Here is a 17301-nt window from a genome sequence, read left to right on the forward strand (position 1 = left end):
ATCACTGCTATAATCAAAGCATGGTGGTATTAACCTTATGGTGTTCAGATGATGGTAATGTGAGAACAGAATGATTAGAACTGACCTAAACCCCTAACACAAATTCAAAATGTATATAAACCTACAGCCGAGGATAAATAGGAACCATTTCTGGGGAAAATAATCAAGATCAGAAGTTTGAATCAGAAAAAGCAAGTATTTTAGCATGAGTGCCCTAAAGTTATGTGTTCTCAGAGCTGGCTAAATGCAGAGGTGGGTTAGACATCCATACTGTATGTAGTGGGGTGAGGTGGCGGCCTGGATTCGGGCGTTTACTTGGGATATCACGCCTCTGTTGAGTGCTTGTACTGTATATGTCCCTATGGATGGGGTGGGACTGTGTGAATGTGATTGTAAAAATGTGAATTTGTTTTTGTCTACTTGTCAGGTTGACTGTTATCCTCCCACCTACTGAACATCCTAGGCCCCTAGTATGAGCAGGACCTGTCCCCTTCTTATGCCCCCCACAGATGAGGGGTGTCTGTGTCTGCCGGGCCAGGCCTAGGCCTCCTGGACCTGTGGGGTCGCCACGAGGTGGTGGTGCACTCCCGGGCCCTCTGACCCCTGGATGCTTATACGGGTCACGTTGGGTGTGACTAGCCACTGGCAGAGCCCATGGGCTCGTTGTCAAACCCGGTGGCATCTAGGCACTATGGCCTCTGGGTACATGCCCCTCAGGGACTGGACCCCTTGGGGGTTGGGCTCCAAGTGCTCTCATCTTCCCTTCTCTGGTAGGTACGGCTGTCCCTACGCCTGACTCGCTTGTGTCCCAGTAACCTGGGGTGCCCCTGAATATCTGGGGCTCGTATGGCCTCTTTCTCTGTTCTGGTCCCTGTAGAGCGAGTCTGGGGTCGCCTACACCGGCTATTAAGCATACTTTCCTTCCTGAAGAAGCTTTGTAACATCCTTTACACACGAGCATGCCAATGCATACATGCCACAGGAGTGTAGTTCCAGGTGTTCATGGATACACACTAATACTAAATACTAAGCTGCAGCTACAGATATATACCACCCTGTAATTACCATAAGTTTTTCCTTCCACATACATGGATATTTTTTTTTATGTTTAGTTTGGTTGTTCTGTTCTGTTACGCTCTCGGTTTTCTGTTCCTCTCATCTCATACGGGTATGGAAGTAGACTTCAAGGAGTTACTGTATATCTTCTGTGTTCCTATTTCCTATTTTTGCTGTTTTGTTTTATTTTCATGGTCTCTTTCCTGTCTCTATCTCTTTCTCTCTCTACTTAGTTATTATTTCCTTTCTTTCCGTTTCGTCTTTTTGTCCATTGTATATAATTTTACTCCCTTAATCATTTTTAATAAAGTTTCATATACAAATACCAAGCAAAACCTTACGGCAACAGCCATAAAATTCTGCTTGTGAAAGCAAATATGTTGGGCTATGATTGAGCTCTGAGAAATCTATTCCAAGAGCTCTATTTGCAAAAGAGGACACCAAAAAAATAAATAAATAAATAAATCCACAGTTTAAATCTTGAAAAAAAAAAAAATCATGAAACGTATAAAGTTGTGACTAATGTGAACTGCTAAGCAAACGGAAATATTTGTGTAAATCAGCTGTTGAATGTTAGTTCCTTTTGAACTTGTTCTGCACATATGAGCTTTGCAGCCTGGCAAAGCTATTCAAATCCCACTTGAAGAGGTTTGAATATGAAACTTTTTATAGAAAAACATTTGCATATTTAATCCTTCCTGAAAATGTCACATGTTTGCTGGAAAACATGAAGACCAAAAAACACATATAGAAAGTATGGAGATAGTTATAGAGAAGTTAAAAGTGGATTTAGATGGACATAAGGTAGAATTCCACTAGGAAGTATGGTGGTGGCTGCATCATTCTGTGGGGGATGCCTTTCTTCAACAGGGACAGCTGACTGGAGTATGTACACAGGTAAATGCACACCTATCTTGCAATAAAAAATGACTATTCTAACCTTGAAAAATATGAGGCTGGGTTCATGATTTAACTTTCAGCAGGAAAAAGACTCCAAAAAGTGTTCGGGTCAAAGCACATTTTGACACAAAGAGACATTTTAGCACAACGTCCCAAAGATCTGATAGAAAAGCCCGGACCTGATTTCAATTAGGAAACTGTGGGAAAATCTTTCAAACTAATGTCCTCAAACACATTACTTTGTTTTACACTGACATAAACTCTTCCTTGCAGTTTTAAAAGGAAGATTGGGCCAAATGATTAGTCTATACGTGCAAATGTTTTCCATTATACTTTTGTGTTATATCTTCTATTTGTACCTATCTAATATAAAAAATTCTAGATAATGCTTATATGTAAGTCACCTTAGATGAGCAGTGTTGTGCATCTTGTGCCCTAATAAAAATATATATATATATTATTTGCAGTCTACTCTTTACCTCTCAGTCATATCCAATTGACTTGAGCAGTGGTTTCACACTGCATAATTTTATGGTGACTTTCTGACCAATAAGAGCAGCCTGGAGCTTTAATATTTAGAATGGTTCAGACAGCACTGTTGGTGACAGCAGAATACAGGCCTGTATACCGTCTCTTTTTTTCTCCTTATACAGCTTTCATTTTGAAGACTTGGTAGGTTTGCATTTTCCTTGTTTGCAGATTATGGATGAATTAGTCCTCCACCAGATTTCTCTAGCTTAGGATATATTTGTTTAACCTTCAGTTTTAACCCACCACTCCTCTTTTTCTGGCCTGCACGCTGATTTCTTTGGACTTCAAGATCCTATTTGTTCACTCAGGTTCTCAGATCAAACCTTCAAAGACGAGCTTCATTTATAACTAACAATAGAGATGACTTTTGAAGATAACTGGATTTTATCAAGGGTGTTACAGTGAATGGGATTACTGCCAGGAACTGCAGCTTAGATTTGTATTGTTTTTTTGTTTTGAATTTTATTTTACAAAAATCTGCAGCTTTCTTTTAATAATAAAAAAAAGACTCATTGAAATTTGTGGCACTGACCTGAAAAAATGTGAGAAATTATATACCTCTGCAAGTCTTAGGATTGTAACGCTATTAAAAGGTACATATTTAATCTAGCTGAAATTTTTGATTATCTGATTTAGTCAGGGAGAATGTGTAACTTACAGGATAATATGTTTTATATTTATAGCACAAAAATATGTCATATATCATCCTAACTTTTCCAACAGATCCAGTATATAATGCAGTTTTGTTTTTTGTTTCTTCAAATTTAAGAAAATAAAAAGGTTATCTAACTATCAGTACTGTGATATTCCTTTGAGTCACTGCATTACCAGAGCCCATTCTTTAGGCTTTTCTCATGTATTTCACTATGGAAACATGTGGGTTTGAGTCAGCAGCCATCCTACCCTTAGTTTGTATTACATTGTGATGACTCCTGACAGGATTGTAAAGGCTGGGGTGGGTGGATCGCGCGTGCGCAATGCGCCTCATCCAATGATCAGTGCGGCAGGAAAAGCGCAGAAGGGGGAAAAAAGGAGATGAAAACAGTTAGGAAAAGGGAAAAAAAGAGGAACAGCGGTTCAACTTACTTCTTTATTTTATTACCTTGATGGGAAATGTTTATCTTTGCTCTTGTGCCGCAAGTATTTTCGTTATGCCGTAAGAGCTGAAGATTTAAAAAAAGAAGGATCTTTTTTTTTTCAGGAATCCTGCCTCCAAACTGCTGTCACGATTGAAGGAGGTAACGCTGAGCAGGGGGCTCATCTGATCAAGGAGGGATTCAATCAAGATTAGAACAGACAGGCTTTAAGTTTTTTTTATTATTATTTTCCAATCAGCATTAAGGTTGCTTTCCCCCCCCCTACTGCATCGGATTCCTCTGGACAGGATGTCATTTGCATTCAGGAGGAGCTCCTCCGGCTGACTGAGGGACACAGACGCACAGACGGACGATGGGAGATGCGCCAGAGGACAGAGGGATGAGACGCACATTTATCGTTCCTGCCATCAAGAGCTTCGATCACTACGACTTCACCAGGGCCAAGATCTCCTGCAGCCTGACGTGGCTGGTGGCCAAGGCTTTCGGCTCGGGTAGGTGGCGCCTTTCGGAGCCTTTAATGCAGAGAAGACGGTTTAAGACTAATCAGCCAACATGTGTGATAATGCGGCGTGCTGCTGAGACTGTTTGGTAAACATCATCATGTTATTAGGATCTCTATGTGACAGAAACACGCTGGAAGCAAACATTCTGCCCAACAACAAGCTGCTTTTTGGAATAAACTGAAGACCGCGCACACAACAATACAGCAAGTTTATTATTTAAGTTAGTGAGTTAAAGAGCTAATCTAGGTTATATTTCTCCTAACAGCTGTCTGGTCTTCCAATAATAATCATAGTTAATCCTGGAAAGATCATTGATAAATTGGCTCTGGAACTTCTGTGGTATCACATGCCTTGCAGGGGCGGAGCTAGATGGGGGGCCAGAGGGGGCCATGGCCACTCTTATCCAATCATTGGCCACCCCTACCATTTTTATCCCCATAATACTGACAGTGGCAGCAGCAATACTCTCAAGTGATCAGTGGTGTCAAAAGTACACACTTTAGTTACTTAAGTTGAAGTATAGATACTGCAGTTTAAAAGATGTATAGAATTTACCTTTTTACTCAAGTAAAAGTGAAAAAGTATGTACTCCAAAAACTACTTAAAGTATAAAAGTATTAAAAAAAAACAGGCAGATGCCACTAAATGAATTGAAAGATCAATTTTCAGATTATTTCGAAAACTTCTTTGAGATAGGACCAAGGATGAGGGAGGTCTTGTTGGTCTCCGTCTCCCGATACGCTCTCGCCTGTGTCCGACCTTTCTGACAAACCCACATCTTTTTCTGAATTCGACATTGTAGCATGGCATAGACAATTTGCGTTTGCAGTTTGAAGAACACCTGCTTGCTTTTGATGATTTCCTTTAGCTAACCAATGAGGGTTTGCGTTATATGACTCATCCAATTACACTAGTTTTCACTAGATGTGGATGGAGCCAATGATCTGCATTGGATGGCGCACATGACATGAATTGAATATTTAGAAACATTAAACCGAAGCCAAGAGTGACGAGTAATGTTTGTTTAAAAAGTACAGATACTTGTGTGAAAATGCAATAAGTAGAAGTCAGAAGTAGGAAGAAAAATAAGTAGGGGTGAACTATAGATACCTAAAAAGTCTACTTAAGTACAGTAACAAAGTATTTGTACTTTGTTACCTGACACCTCTGCAAGTGATACTACAGTAATACTCTCAATATTCAAAACATTTTAATTTTTCATAGATTAACAATTACTTGACCACAAAAACACTGTGGTTAGTTAGACACATCAATATACCAACATTAAAGATGATAAGTACAGAATTCTTGCTCTTTTCAGAACTAGATTTTTTGTTACCGTATATGTGGTAAAGAGAAAATGCAAGTCCGTCTTCAGTTAAATCATAGATAAATAACTATACTATTAAAAACTTAGTAAATAAACATTATTTGTAAATATTAGTACTTGTAAATAATAGGTAAGTAATGGCAATGGAAAAGATGTTTGTCCCAGAACTCAAACCTGAAAGAACGTTATCCACTTTACCTTTTATCTAGATGGATGTTAAAATATATGTGTATATTTGTTAGGAAAGGCTGTATGAAAGTATAGTTTGTCTTAATTTGGAAAGTATGGATTTTGTGGTTGTTTATTGTCCTGTTAGATCAGTATAGATTGGCCCTAAGGTTCTGGTGCCGATGATAGTGGGAAGAAATCAATTCTACCGCTGTATTATAGGTTTTTGAGAGCTGAAACCTGAGTCTTTCCCCTCTGTTTAAGATTTGTTTTTCTCTCTTAACATAAATGGCTTCCTTCACACCCCTTTAAAACCACCTGTCATCTTTGTCCAAAATTTGAACATTCTGGTCCTCAAACAAATGTCATTTGTCCTTAAGGATTAGGTGGACAGCAGAGTCTTGTCTGGAAGAGGTAGATCTCCTGTGTTGGGCCATGCGTCTGTGGAGAGGTTGTTTGGTTTCTCCAATGTAAAGATCAGAGCATTCCCACTTCACTCATCTTAGGTTTGGGAGTTTAGTCTTTAGGATGCACTAGAGTCTGTTTAAGGGTTTTTTTTTTGGTTTGAAATGTACTGGGATCTTGTGTTTGGAGAAAATCCTCTTGAATTTTTCAGAGACTCCAGCAACATATGGGATGGTGATGATTTTGAGTTTAATCTTCTCACTGTTATGGTCTGCTGCAAGTCTTTTAGATTTCCTTACTGATTTGAAAAAACATCCAGTTTGGGTATCTACAAAAAGAGTTAAAAGAGTATCTTTGATGTGTTTCTGTTCTTTGTGCTTCACCTCTGTTTTAATAGGGAGATGCTCGGCCCGGTGTTGTAAGGTTCTAATGACTGAAAGTTTGTGTTCCAGTGGTGTAAGTCAAAAAGAAGATATTGGTCTGTGTGAGTGCATTTCCTACACACTTCAGTGTTGAGGTTTCTCCTCTCCTTCCATGCTCACCAAACAATCCAAAAAAGGTTGCTTGTTGTCGATGGCATCCTCTCTGTTGATGTTGTGGTCAACCAAGTTGATGTGTCTTGTAAAAGCTTCCTCTTCGTTTTGCTGGATTTTGACAATTGTGTTTTTTTCACATATCTAAACCAGTGGCTTGGTGGTGTTACTCTGAAGGTGCCCAAGCTTTGCTTTTTGATTGTTTTTTACCTTCTAGCCCAGAATCAAGCTCCTACCTTGAGTGCTTGCCTAATTTTACTGCATCGTATTTTGAATTTTGCCCCAGTAGCAATATGGAAAAGCAAATTTTGCTTTTCATAACTTTGTTTCAATGTGAACTGTTCTCTTGCAGCCCTTCCTGAGCTATTTTATTAAGTTGAGGTCTGATGTCCTGTCAACAGATTCTTCCACTAGAGCTGTCAGTTTCAGCAGCTCCGGCAGGATACAACAACCCTCTCTCCTGCCTCTCTGGCTGTACACCCCTTACCAAGTCTGTCAGTTTAGGTGGACATCCAACATTATTGTGCGGCATTGCTACCTGACTGATATTGTTTGGATGAAGGAATGAATGCTGCTATGGGAGATGTTTAAAACTAATGATATTCCCCATCAAACCTCTCCACAACTTTTTTCCGAACATATCTATTTTTTAGGGGGTGGGGGGGTTGTCATCATGATTCTGTTTGTCCACTAACGGCTCTAATTAATCTAATTAATTGATCTCCAAGAAAAGAAACAGAATGGTTCACTTATAATGAAATAAAAACACTCTTATGGACACTATTACATAAACGAGACAGGCCTCAGAAAATTAACGCATTATGGCAAAGGTTTTCAGCAATATAAAGGAGAATATAACAACATACAAAATTTGAATCATTAAAGTGAAAAAACATGTGGTAGAACACAACATCAGTGCTAAACCTGTTGGTGTTTCTTTGAGTTTAGCATGCAAAATCTCAGAAGTAATGATTCATACACTTCAACTTGGATGTATTATTGGCTAGAGTTGCTGCTAACGAATGTACTGACAAATAATATTGATGAAGCATGGGATGTAAGATGAAAAAAATCTTGATCAAAGGATCAAATACAAAAAGAACAGAAAGATGCTGCCTGAGAACAATCTTTGGGTCAGATCACATAGAGCCACTAATTTTTCCAAGAGATACAAGTAACCAAGCGTGTATTGTGGCTGCAAGCATTTTGCTGCTGCCCTGTTTTTTTTGTCTTGGCCCTCCAATGACACAGTTTCAGCTCCTAGTACCACCGAGAACTGTGGCCCAATTCATGAGCAGTCCTTAGAGTCCTGTTTGGCCCAGATAGACCCGGCGAGCTGCGGGTAGAATCTGTCCCTGGCTGGAAGCAACAGTTTTCCTACAACCTCAGAAACTCAGAGAGGTAGATTTTCACATGAATCTGGTTTTCTGGAGTTATAACAATCCCATCTTGATCCTGGAGGACTTGTTCATTGCTACAGTAGGTTGGAAATTTAGGCCTGCTCAATGACGCAGTGGGTAGCACTGTCGCCTTGCAGCAAGAAGGTTTCAGGTTTGATTCCCGGCCCGGGGTCTTTCTGCATGGAGTTTGCATGTTGTCCCTGTGCATACGTGGGTTCTCTCTGGGTACTCCGGCTTCCTCCCACAGTACAAAAACATGACTGTTAGGTTAATTGGCTTTCCTAAATTCTTCTTAGGTGTGAGTGTGTGAATGGTTGTTTGTCCTGTTTGTCTCTTTGTTGTCCTACGATAGACTGGCGACCTGTCCAGGGTGGACCCCGCCTCTCACCTGTAGACAGCTGGAGAAAGGCACCAGCACCACTCCCAGCTGGGATAAAGCGTGACAGCAAATGGATGGATGGTTGCAAATTTATTTATCATGAGAATAATTTAGATCAGTTGTAAAACAATAAATAAAAGAAGTAGATCCAAAACTTGAAATGTAAAATCTTTCAAGGTTAAAGAAAAAACAAAAACTTCTGAATTTGTCTTTTATAAAAGTATTTCTACTACATTTATCATTTAAATGTAACTTGAATGTGAATTTAAGCGTTGCATAGTATTCTCTGCAAATATAATCTGTTTCTTGTAAATTAAATGTGAGCCTGTTGCTGCTGTCAGCCTGTTGTCTGGCTTATGTTCATACTGACTGGCCATTCAGGACATGACTCAAATGAAACATTGATTTATTTTCCTTGTTTTGATGTTGGACTTAAGTTGGAAAACTCTGAACATTTGAATGCATTTGCAGTGATTATCTTGAATAAGTTCAGCAACAAAGCCATGGAACAGTTTATTTGGAGTTTATGATGCGCCTTCAAATGTCACTAAAATGAGTAGAAAAGATCTTTTAAATTATAAATCCAATGGCCACTTTATCAGTGCCAGATTGTCCCCCCTAATTAGCTCAATAAATTTCTTGACTCCTTATAGCAAAGACCCAACAATTCATCACAATCCTCCCTCAGAGATTTTGGACCATGTTGGCGTTACAGGATTATGCAGTGGCTGCAGATTTACTGACTGAACATAACATACCCTCCTAACATTAGCTAAATGAGCTCTATTTCATCTGCTGGTTGCAATACTTCTTTGACCTACTGTTGCCTTCCTGCTCATTGTCCTCTGACCTCTGAGATCATGGCTTTTTATCTCAACCAAACTGCTTCTCACTGGACTATTTTTTTGCATATTATCTTTACTTTTATTGTTTCTTTTTGCTGCTATGTTGCTCAATGCAAACTTAAGCAAGTTTAGATAGAGTATATAAGAGATCCTTCCTGCTGCCATTAAAATCTATGCAGCTGGTTGAAGAAACTCCTTTAACAGTCTCAGCATTAATTTCCCTTTTGGATCAGTTAAGTATTTTTTAATTGAAGACCCAATTGCAATGCCTTGCTGCCATGTGGTTGACTGATTTACTAGCACATTTTAGTAAAAATAAGAAGCTGTAAAATGAGAAACCATCTAGTCTGATATGATTTTTTTTTATTATTGATTCCTAAAAACTATGTTAGCCTCTCAAGATTTGCTGCTGCTGTTTGTTGTTTTGCCTTAAATCGGTTGTTAACAAGGAGAGAAATGGATCCAAAATGGCTAAGGGCCACAGTTCTATTGTTAAGGGTCTCTTTTGTTTAATTATTGATCCATATTTGGTTAAAGAAAAAGCTAATTCTAGACTAGAGTCACAAACTAAGTTATTTTTACCTTATCAGTATATATAAGTAGAAGGTATGCCATGGATAAAGCTGCCTGCTTAAGTGTTGTAGACCAAACACCGGTTGATAAACCTCTCAGGTTTGTTATTTGCATTGTGTGTAACCGAGTTGATGAAAGTATGTGTATCAGCAGTGGGTAATTCAAATCACACAACACAATTCCACATCCTTCTTTACTCTTTCCGGTCTGTTAGGAGTTTCTGTTAGTACATACCATCCCAAAAGTAGAGAGGGAGGCAACATAGTTTCTAAATGGCCCCTTCCACCTCACTTAGATGATAAGCTGCATTTCAGGTGGCTGAAAAAGATATCTAATATGATTATTTCCTGGTTTTTGTTTCCATTTTTGTTTCTTGGAGTTTCCATTTTTCCTCTTATTGGTTTATGTTCTTGTTAATTAGGCAGCCTCAGTTGCTTTTAAAGCAAGAAAATACCCATCTGGAAAATGGGAAAAGTATGTAAAAACAGGTTTGGTTCAGATTGTCTCCAAAACATACCTTTAACCCAAAATGCATAACTTTTCTTTGTTCCAAAGAGTTTTCAAAACATCTCTGTCTTTTAAGATGTGCAGGACGCCTTTCTCACATATGATATGTACGTAAATTCCATTACCACTTATGATCTGATGTCTAATGCTCTAGCAAATTGTAATTTTTGCATGTTCAATTTAAGGATTGTTCTTTATTTCTTTTGCAACAGCAGAAGGTAGGGATTGGATTGATTGGTTGTTGTTGTTGTTATTAAGCTTGTATTTGTGTCAGTGACAGTCAGAAAACTATGTTGCTGGATCCATGAAGAGATTTCCGCTGCAGACTCTTGTTTTTAATACAGCTCTGCCTTAAGGGCCTTAACTTCACAGTCTTTTAATAACAGTCATACGGCATGTTACGTTTGCAGAGGGGGATTGTGTGAATCTCTTAATAATATTAGGCAGTTAAAGATCCCAGTCATATTTAATGTTGCAGTTTATGCAATTTTGCTCTGGTGTCAAATCTATTTTTGGTTTTATTGATGTTTTTTTTATGAAAAAAAAGATTTATTTTAGACTTTCTCCCTGTGTTCCACCCTCTGTCAGTAATAATGGGTTTAAATGGGATTTATCTAATGAGGATCTTGGTTGTTTAAGCTACAACTAACCTTTTAATCTCATTGTTTGCATTAAAAAATAACAAACTACAGGGATCCAGCAGAGATAAGCACAGTAGACTATTAGCTTGTTCCCAGGGGTCTCCAAAAGGAGCAGTCTTCTCCATGCCTGGACTTCCCGTGGCAGCTACTTCCTGTCTGCTTCCTGTTTGATGGCCGACAAAAAAATGCTCTATGAGGCAGATTTTTGATGAACTTTAGAAAGAAAAAAAAAGGTTGTGATTGTGTTTCAAGTCATTTTCCCTTAACTCTTCTATGAGCTGTTGTGTGAAGCAGGAGCTGCTGTTTTCTAGAGCTGATTGAACATTTCAGTATACAGAGTCAGCTGACAACAACCTCCCCCTAATCAACAAATCATCACGGTTCTTTGAGTAAAGCTTTGCTAATTTGCTCTAATGCGTAGACATGGTTACAGGTTGGAGCAGTTAAACAGTTGTGATGAAGAAGTTCTCATTCAAGAGGTGGAACATCTGCATGTTGCTTTAAATATCTCCTTTCATCACCCAGTGTGGCTACATGGGGAGGCTGCTGTAACCACAGCTTCTGGAAAACTGCAGAGGGCTGGTCACAAGCTGAATGGATGTTAGACTTGTTTTTCTGAACAGACCGTTACATTTTCTTTTTCCGTTTTGTCTTCTGAAGCCGTTTATTCAAGCTATATGATTCTGCTCCAGGCTTGTTATGAAGGGGAAACACTGTAGCTGGAATCTTTTCATGCTCTTTGTTTTCCACGGCGTTCTTCGGAGACAGGCAGAGAGGAAATGACCTCCACACACCAGGGATACAAACAGGAGCAAAGTGTGTCACCGCACACTCACACGTCGACATTCCTACACAGGATCGTTGTCTGAAAGTGGCTCTAACGGGGGAAGAAGGGAAGGCTTACAGGAGGCTATTTATGAGGAGTATCGCTGAGGTCTGAGTCACAGCTTGTGGTTAAAAACAACTTGATGTCACGAAGGAAGAAAAAAACTATAGAGGAGTGACGGAGTTGTAGGGTGTTCTTGTAATCCTGTGGAGACTACTAACGTGGGACAAATTTATTCTCCAGATTTGGAAAAGAAAAAATCTTTAAAAAGTAAATTTTTACCTTATATAGCCATTCACCATTCCTTCTCTAATTGGAAACCAAACTAGATGGTCATCAGTGATTGTGTTTTCAAGTCTAGACAGGCTAGATGAACTATTTCATACATGGCATGTGGCTCTCAATCCAGGGTGGCACAGCCTTTGGAGTAGTTACTAAAAACAGAAACAGTTTTTTTTTCTAACTTTAATCTATGTCCAATCATCAAGAGTCCTAATAAAATTTCTGTCAACTGTAGTTAACAGCTGTTGTCTGTGATCTCATAGATAACATCCATCCAGCAGCAGAAAGATCACCTGCCCTGTCAAAAAAGTTGCCTGTGCAGCATGTGAGATAAAGAATGAGAAAAATGTCCAAAAAAAAAAACTCTTAACAAGCAATACTTTTAGAAGGTCAAACTTTAAAGCTTGGGTTCTTCCTGTCCTTACTGCCATTAATTAGAGGCAGCAACATCTGCAGCAACATCTATGGTTTAAAATTAGAATTACTATGAGCGCCAAACAGAGGCCTACCACCTCTACTCCCTTTAATGCAACCCTTAGCATTACAGTGTGTTAGATGACCTAGAAACTGACCAATACAGGTTTTTAAAGGCCGATGGTGGTACCAGTTGTTTTGACATCAGTCTAAAACATCTGCTGCCAACGTGTTTTGGCCGATTCTTAGAGACAATATTTCTTTTTCCGTTCACATGTTCACACAATAATGAAAAATGTTACACAAGTCTCAATTTAAACAAACAAAATAGCTATAATTTAAATTTTAGCTTGTTATTCTGCAGCGAAATCAAAATTGCTATTAATAGATGCTAGTTCGAAATGTGCAATTACACGAGTCACCCCAAGGGAATTGGTCAGTGTATGCACATATGGGCTGATAAAAGAAAAAAGCTAATTAGAATCCAGATGATTAAACTTGCCTTTCATGTCAGAATAGCTGAAAGAATTCTGGCACTAAAGAATAAACCTTAGCTTTAAGAAAACGTGGCCACACAGTTGAGCTATTAATGACACGGAAGTTGATGTGTAAGATGAGGCCTCTGGTGTTTTTTATTTTAATGTTCCCCTTTTTTTATGTTTTAATGTGTTTGTTTTTTAACCCTTTGAGCCCGGCGGGCCCGGTACCGGAACCATCTGACACCTGCTAATATTTATCTATTTATAGAAATGGCCAAAACACAATCACATGGTGTTTCATCCACACACCTTTTAAATGGGGCTTTAAATTTCATCTTATTCAGTTCAAATGTGCTTGAGTTATAGTCAATATGTGGATGTGTAAAATCTGAGGGTTCATCCAGAGTTTGAAATGGGGTTTCACGGTGTTTTGCAGTGTTTATTTTGGAAAAAAATTGGCGAGGCTAAATATTTTTAATTTTTTCTTTGTTTAATCACCTATAAATCAGACATGTTGACATTTAAAATAGTGGTTCCACCTGAAAAGTATTCCTTAATGCCTTTTTTCATACAAATAAAAACAATTGTATTTCCGATTAATAATTTGGAAGCTGTACTTGCTTTAATTCACATCTGTAATTTCAGGCGGAATTTGCTCCTAAGACTCTCAGGGCTTAAGTGGTTAATTAATCTAGACTGTGTTTAATGATCATTAGCATAACATCTAAAAGACTGGAATATGCTATACTGAACCGATTCTTTAATAAACAGATTGGTACTTTTTGGTATTTAATTGCAGTCATCTTAGATGGTAAAATTTTTTGCTCTAGACATATAAGAAACCTATACTCCAAACCTTAATTGGACTGATGAGTGGGTTGAGATAAAAGCTGCAAAATATAGTGTTATCTTTTTAAACTCCTTTCTGTTTTAACTCTCTCTCTTTAGATGCTGTTCCAGAGGAGCTGGTTGAGCCTTTCTACAAGGACCAATACAATCAGGAACACCTGAAGCCTCCGGTCGCCTGCCTGCTTCAGTCTGCAGAGCTGTACTGCCGTGCAGGAAGCCTTATCCTCCGCAGCGATGCTGTCAAACCTTTACTGGGACACAATGCCGTCATCCAAGCCCTGGCCCAGAAGGGGCTGTATGTCACTGACCAGGACAGACTGGTCACTGAGAGAGACCTGACCAGCACGCCCATACACATGGTGAGTAGAGGAGTAGGGATGGATATATTCGGGGGCAAAGTAGGTTAGCAAAACAAGACTTCACTTTGCTCCTTTGTTAAATTGAAATCTCTTTTTTTTTTATTCTTATCTTCTACGTGAAACTTTTCCACACCTTAAATGTTCATATTTGGTAACCATGGAGATTTCATGTAAAATATAAGTGATTTATTCACAACTTGGTTCCGTTTGCCAAACGGAGGTGTAAAAACTGTAAATATCACGAAAGCATAGTTTATTGAAGCCAGTCAATAGGCAGAGGATAAAACAAAACCTTTTCATCCAGAAGGTGACTTGGCAAACCAATGAGAGAAGCCCTGAAATGCAGGACTAGACGAGGCGATTATTTGTGTATGGACTGTAGGAGGAAGCTGTAGTACCTGAGGAGATTCATTAGCAGCCTCAACTAATTGGCTGATTTGAGTCACTTTAGGTTTTTAATCACTATATAGTTGTTGCACCTTTGACTGTGAGTTCACCTCTTTAGTAAGCCTGTTGCATAATATATTGCATGTACGATACTTATATTTAGACTCAAAATTATTCATATGGCGGGCAGATTATTTTCTGTGAAAACATGTTTCATTACATGCATCATCAGACAGCTTAGGACATACCTTCCTGTGCTCAAACCACAATCATATTTTGAGAAGTTCTCACTGCAGGGAGTTTTTGCATCTTATCCACTAAACTCCATTTTATAGCCTCTAAATGTTACTTAGAGGCCATGCAATGAAATGCATTAGGGAATGAAATGTGATAATTTACCAATAACTGCATCCAATCAGTCCTATATGCGATGTTGTTCATGGGTGGTTAAACTCTAGTATGAGTTTGGAGTATTCTGACCCCCATTCATTTCTTTCTGACTATTTAAACCCTTTAAGAGGCCATTTGTGTCTAAGCTCGAATATAATCATCTGACCTGATAAAGAAGATGTTAGGGGAGGTCAAGGTGAATTAATCTGATATTTCAGCGACGCGGCGATGGCACGCATGGATGGAGACGGGGCGTTTCTGCTCTTGCCAAGAGGGGTCTGCAGCACAGTGCACTCAGTCTTTCTTCTTCCCTGCCCTCACAGTCTGTGACGTTTTTACCTTTGCTCCCACAGGTTTCCTTACCTTACCTGTAAAGTAGAAATAAATGTGTGTTCTCAGTTTGTCACACCACAGAAATATGTTTTTATTAATCATGCATCTGAACAGCTGAGCATATAAAATTAGAGCTCAAAAGTACTGGAAAAAAAAGTCAACTGCATCCAAGCGCTGTTGTATTTCAATGCAACAGCTTTAATGAGGAAAAAAACCAACTATTCTATTTACATTGTAATTTTTAATTCATGGGAGATTCGTGGAATGTTTGCGTATGTGTGACTCATGTTGAATGTGGAAACACAGAAGAGTTGCTCTGCTTTCTGACTGCAGACAGTGGCTGCAGCTGCTGCGTCTGAGTCCCTGCGTTTTTCAGAATGGAGGGGCTCATAGCAGTGCATGTGCTATCGAAGTCCTCAAGGAGACAGGAAAAAAGCAGCTAATTTGTCACTTTTTTGATAAACAGCCACCAGACAGGGTCTGAAAAGGCACTAGATAAAGGCACTGAGTTGGCAACAATGCAGAAACAGCTTCACAGTTTGTTGGTATACCGCTGGGCCAGCAGGGGGCGGGGCTAAGCTAAAGGCAGCCCCATGACGACATGAGGCCGCACTTTTAGACACAAAAAAATCCAGAAACACAGCAATATTCAAATCCATAAATTAAATTCTAGCGTCACAGTGCAATCATAAAAGGTTGGCAGACTTTTTGTTAGGGGTGATGTTCAAGGTTAGCTCTCACATAGCTCAGAGTATTAAGTTAAAAGTTCACCTTTTCTGTTGCCGTTGTTATATAAAGCATTTTAAGATCATTTGAGGCAAGAACATTTTACTTTTAAGCTTCACTATATGGCCCGTTTACTGATTAAAATCTTTCCCATGTTGAGAGGACCGTGGCAACCAGCAAACCACTGAGTCGAACCGCAGCCAAGGCTAATGGCCCGTCTGCCGCAGCCCTCTCTCAGCATACCTGATTTTTTTTTTTTTTTGGCAAATCAATCATTTGATTTGTTGTTATCTGACTGTGTTAATCATTATCCCCCCACAAAATGAAAAAAGTTGGAATTTATAATTATCTAGAGACTATTAATAACAGGAGGTGAAACGCAGTTCCAGACTAGCTTTGAATGTGGTGATGTCACAAATGTGTTTCTATTCCAATTGACCCAGATTTAATCTACATGCTCCTATTCTCCCAAAGTCCAAGCTTTCCTGTGTTCTTGTCAAGGATGTGCTTGGCGAGAACAGAAGTTAATACTCGTTTACGCGTTTTGTGAATTGAGAAACGGCCTATGTCTTCTACTGTGACTGCCTGAACTACAGATATGGCGCTGCGCCGCACAGCAAAACGGCTCCACGGTGCCATCTAGCAGAGTGGCGGTGCAGAGGTGGCTTATTTTCTTTCGTTGTTTTGGGTTAAAATGTTATCTTTTTTTAAATAGATACTAGGAATTGAAAGATCGATATCATATCCGGCAGCCGAAAATCACAATATATGAGTAGAATGATACATTTATTACATTTATAATGTGTTTTGCTGAAAATTGGGGAATTATATATATATATATATATATATATATATATATATATATATATATATATATATATATATATATATATACCACCTGTCTTTTCTAAATACCCTTTATTGCTGCATTTTATTGGCTCTGCACTCCTGCTCTCAATTTTTTCACCGCTTACACTTGAAATAAATTTAGCGTTAACATGTTTAGGACATTTTTATGTTCAGGTTTGATTGCTTATTGATCCAGAAAGCCACAAAGAGAAGCATGAAGGAGGAAATGATTTGTTCAGTCACACCTCCTGTGTGGTTTATAGTTCCAGATTTAGTGACTACATTAACTAGATGCATTTTGCCGGTTTCTAATTTTCCTCTCAAACACATTGATCTTTTTTATAGAGGTATTTGTTAATCTTTCTTCGTCTCTGCTTATTAAAGAATTTAAAAAGTGTATTTTTGTGGAGTCAGCAGGAACCTTTCAGTGATGCACAAGTGGGGGCTTTTCTGTTCGGGTTACGGTGCATATCTGGAGAGAAAATGATGACCTCATGGTTTTCCAAATACTGTGTGCCAGAGGAATAACTCATGTCAGG

General features: G+C 38.8%; 1 protein-coding gene across 5 annotated transcripts in view; it reads left to right on the forward strand.

Moving 5' to 3' along the window:
* The first annotated feature begins 3494 nt into the window (after nucleotides 1-3494).
* Nucleotides 3495-17301, forward strand: part of LOC107092319 (calmodulin-regulated spectrin-associated protein 2-like) — a 42579-nt gene continuing 28772 nt past the window's right edge. For 4 of the 5 annotated variants that reach the window (XM_015386711.1, XM_015386713.1, XM_015386716.1 and 1 more), the window contains exons 1-2: nucleotides 3495-4075; nucleotides 13818-14077. In XM_015386711.1, the coding sequence (XP_015242197.1) occupies nucleotides 3937-4075; nucleotides 13818-14077 (399 nt within the window). In that variant the 5' untranslated portion in view covers nucleotides 3495-3936. The remainder of the gene's footprint in view (nucleotides 4076-13817; nucleotides 14078-17301) is intronic. The other variant, XM_015386712.1, reaches the window with a different exon arrangement.

This window comes from Cyprinodon variegatus, unplaced genomic scaffold, assembly GCF_000732505.1.
Source record: "Cyprinodon variegatus isolate N-32 unplaced genomic scaffold, C_variegatus-1.0 Scaffold374, whole genome shotgun sequence".
Classification (NCBI taxonomy): Eukaryota; Metazoa; Chordata; class Actinopteri; order Cyprinodontiformes; family Cyprinodontidae; genus Cyprinodon; species Cyprinodon variegatus.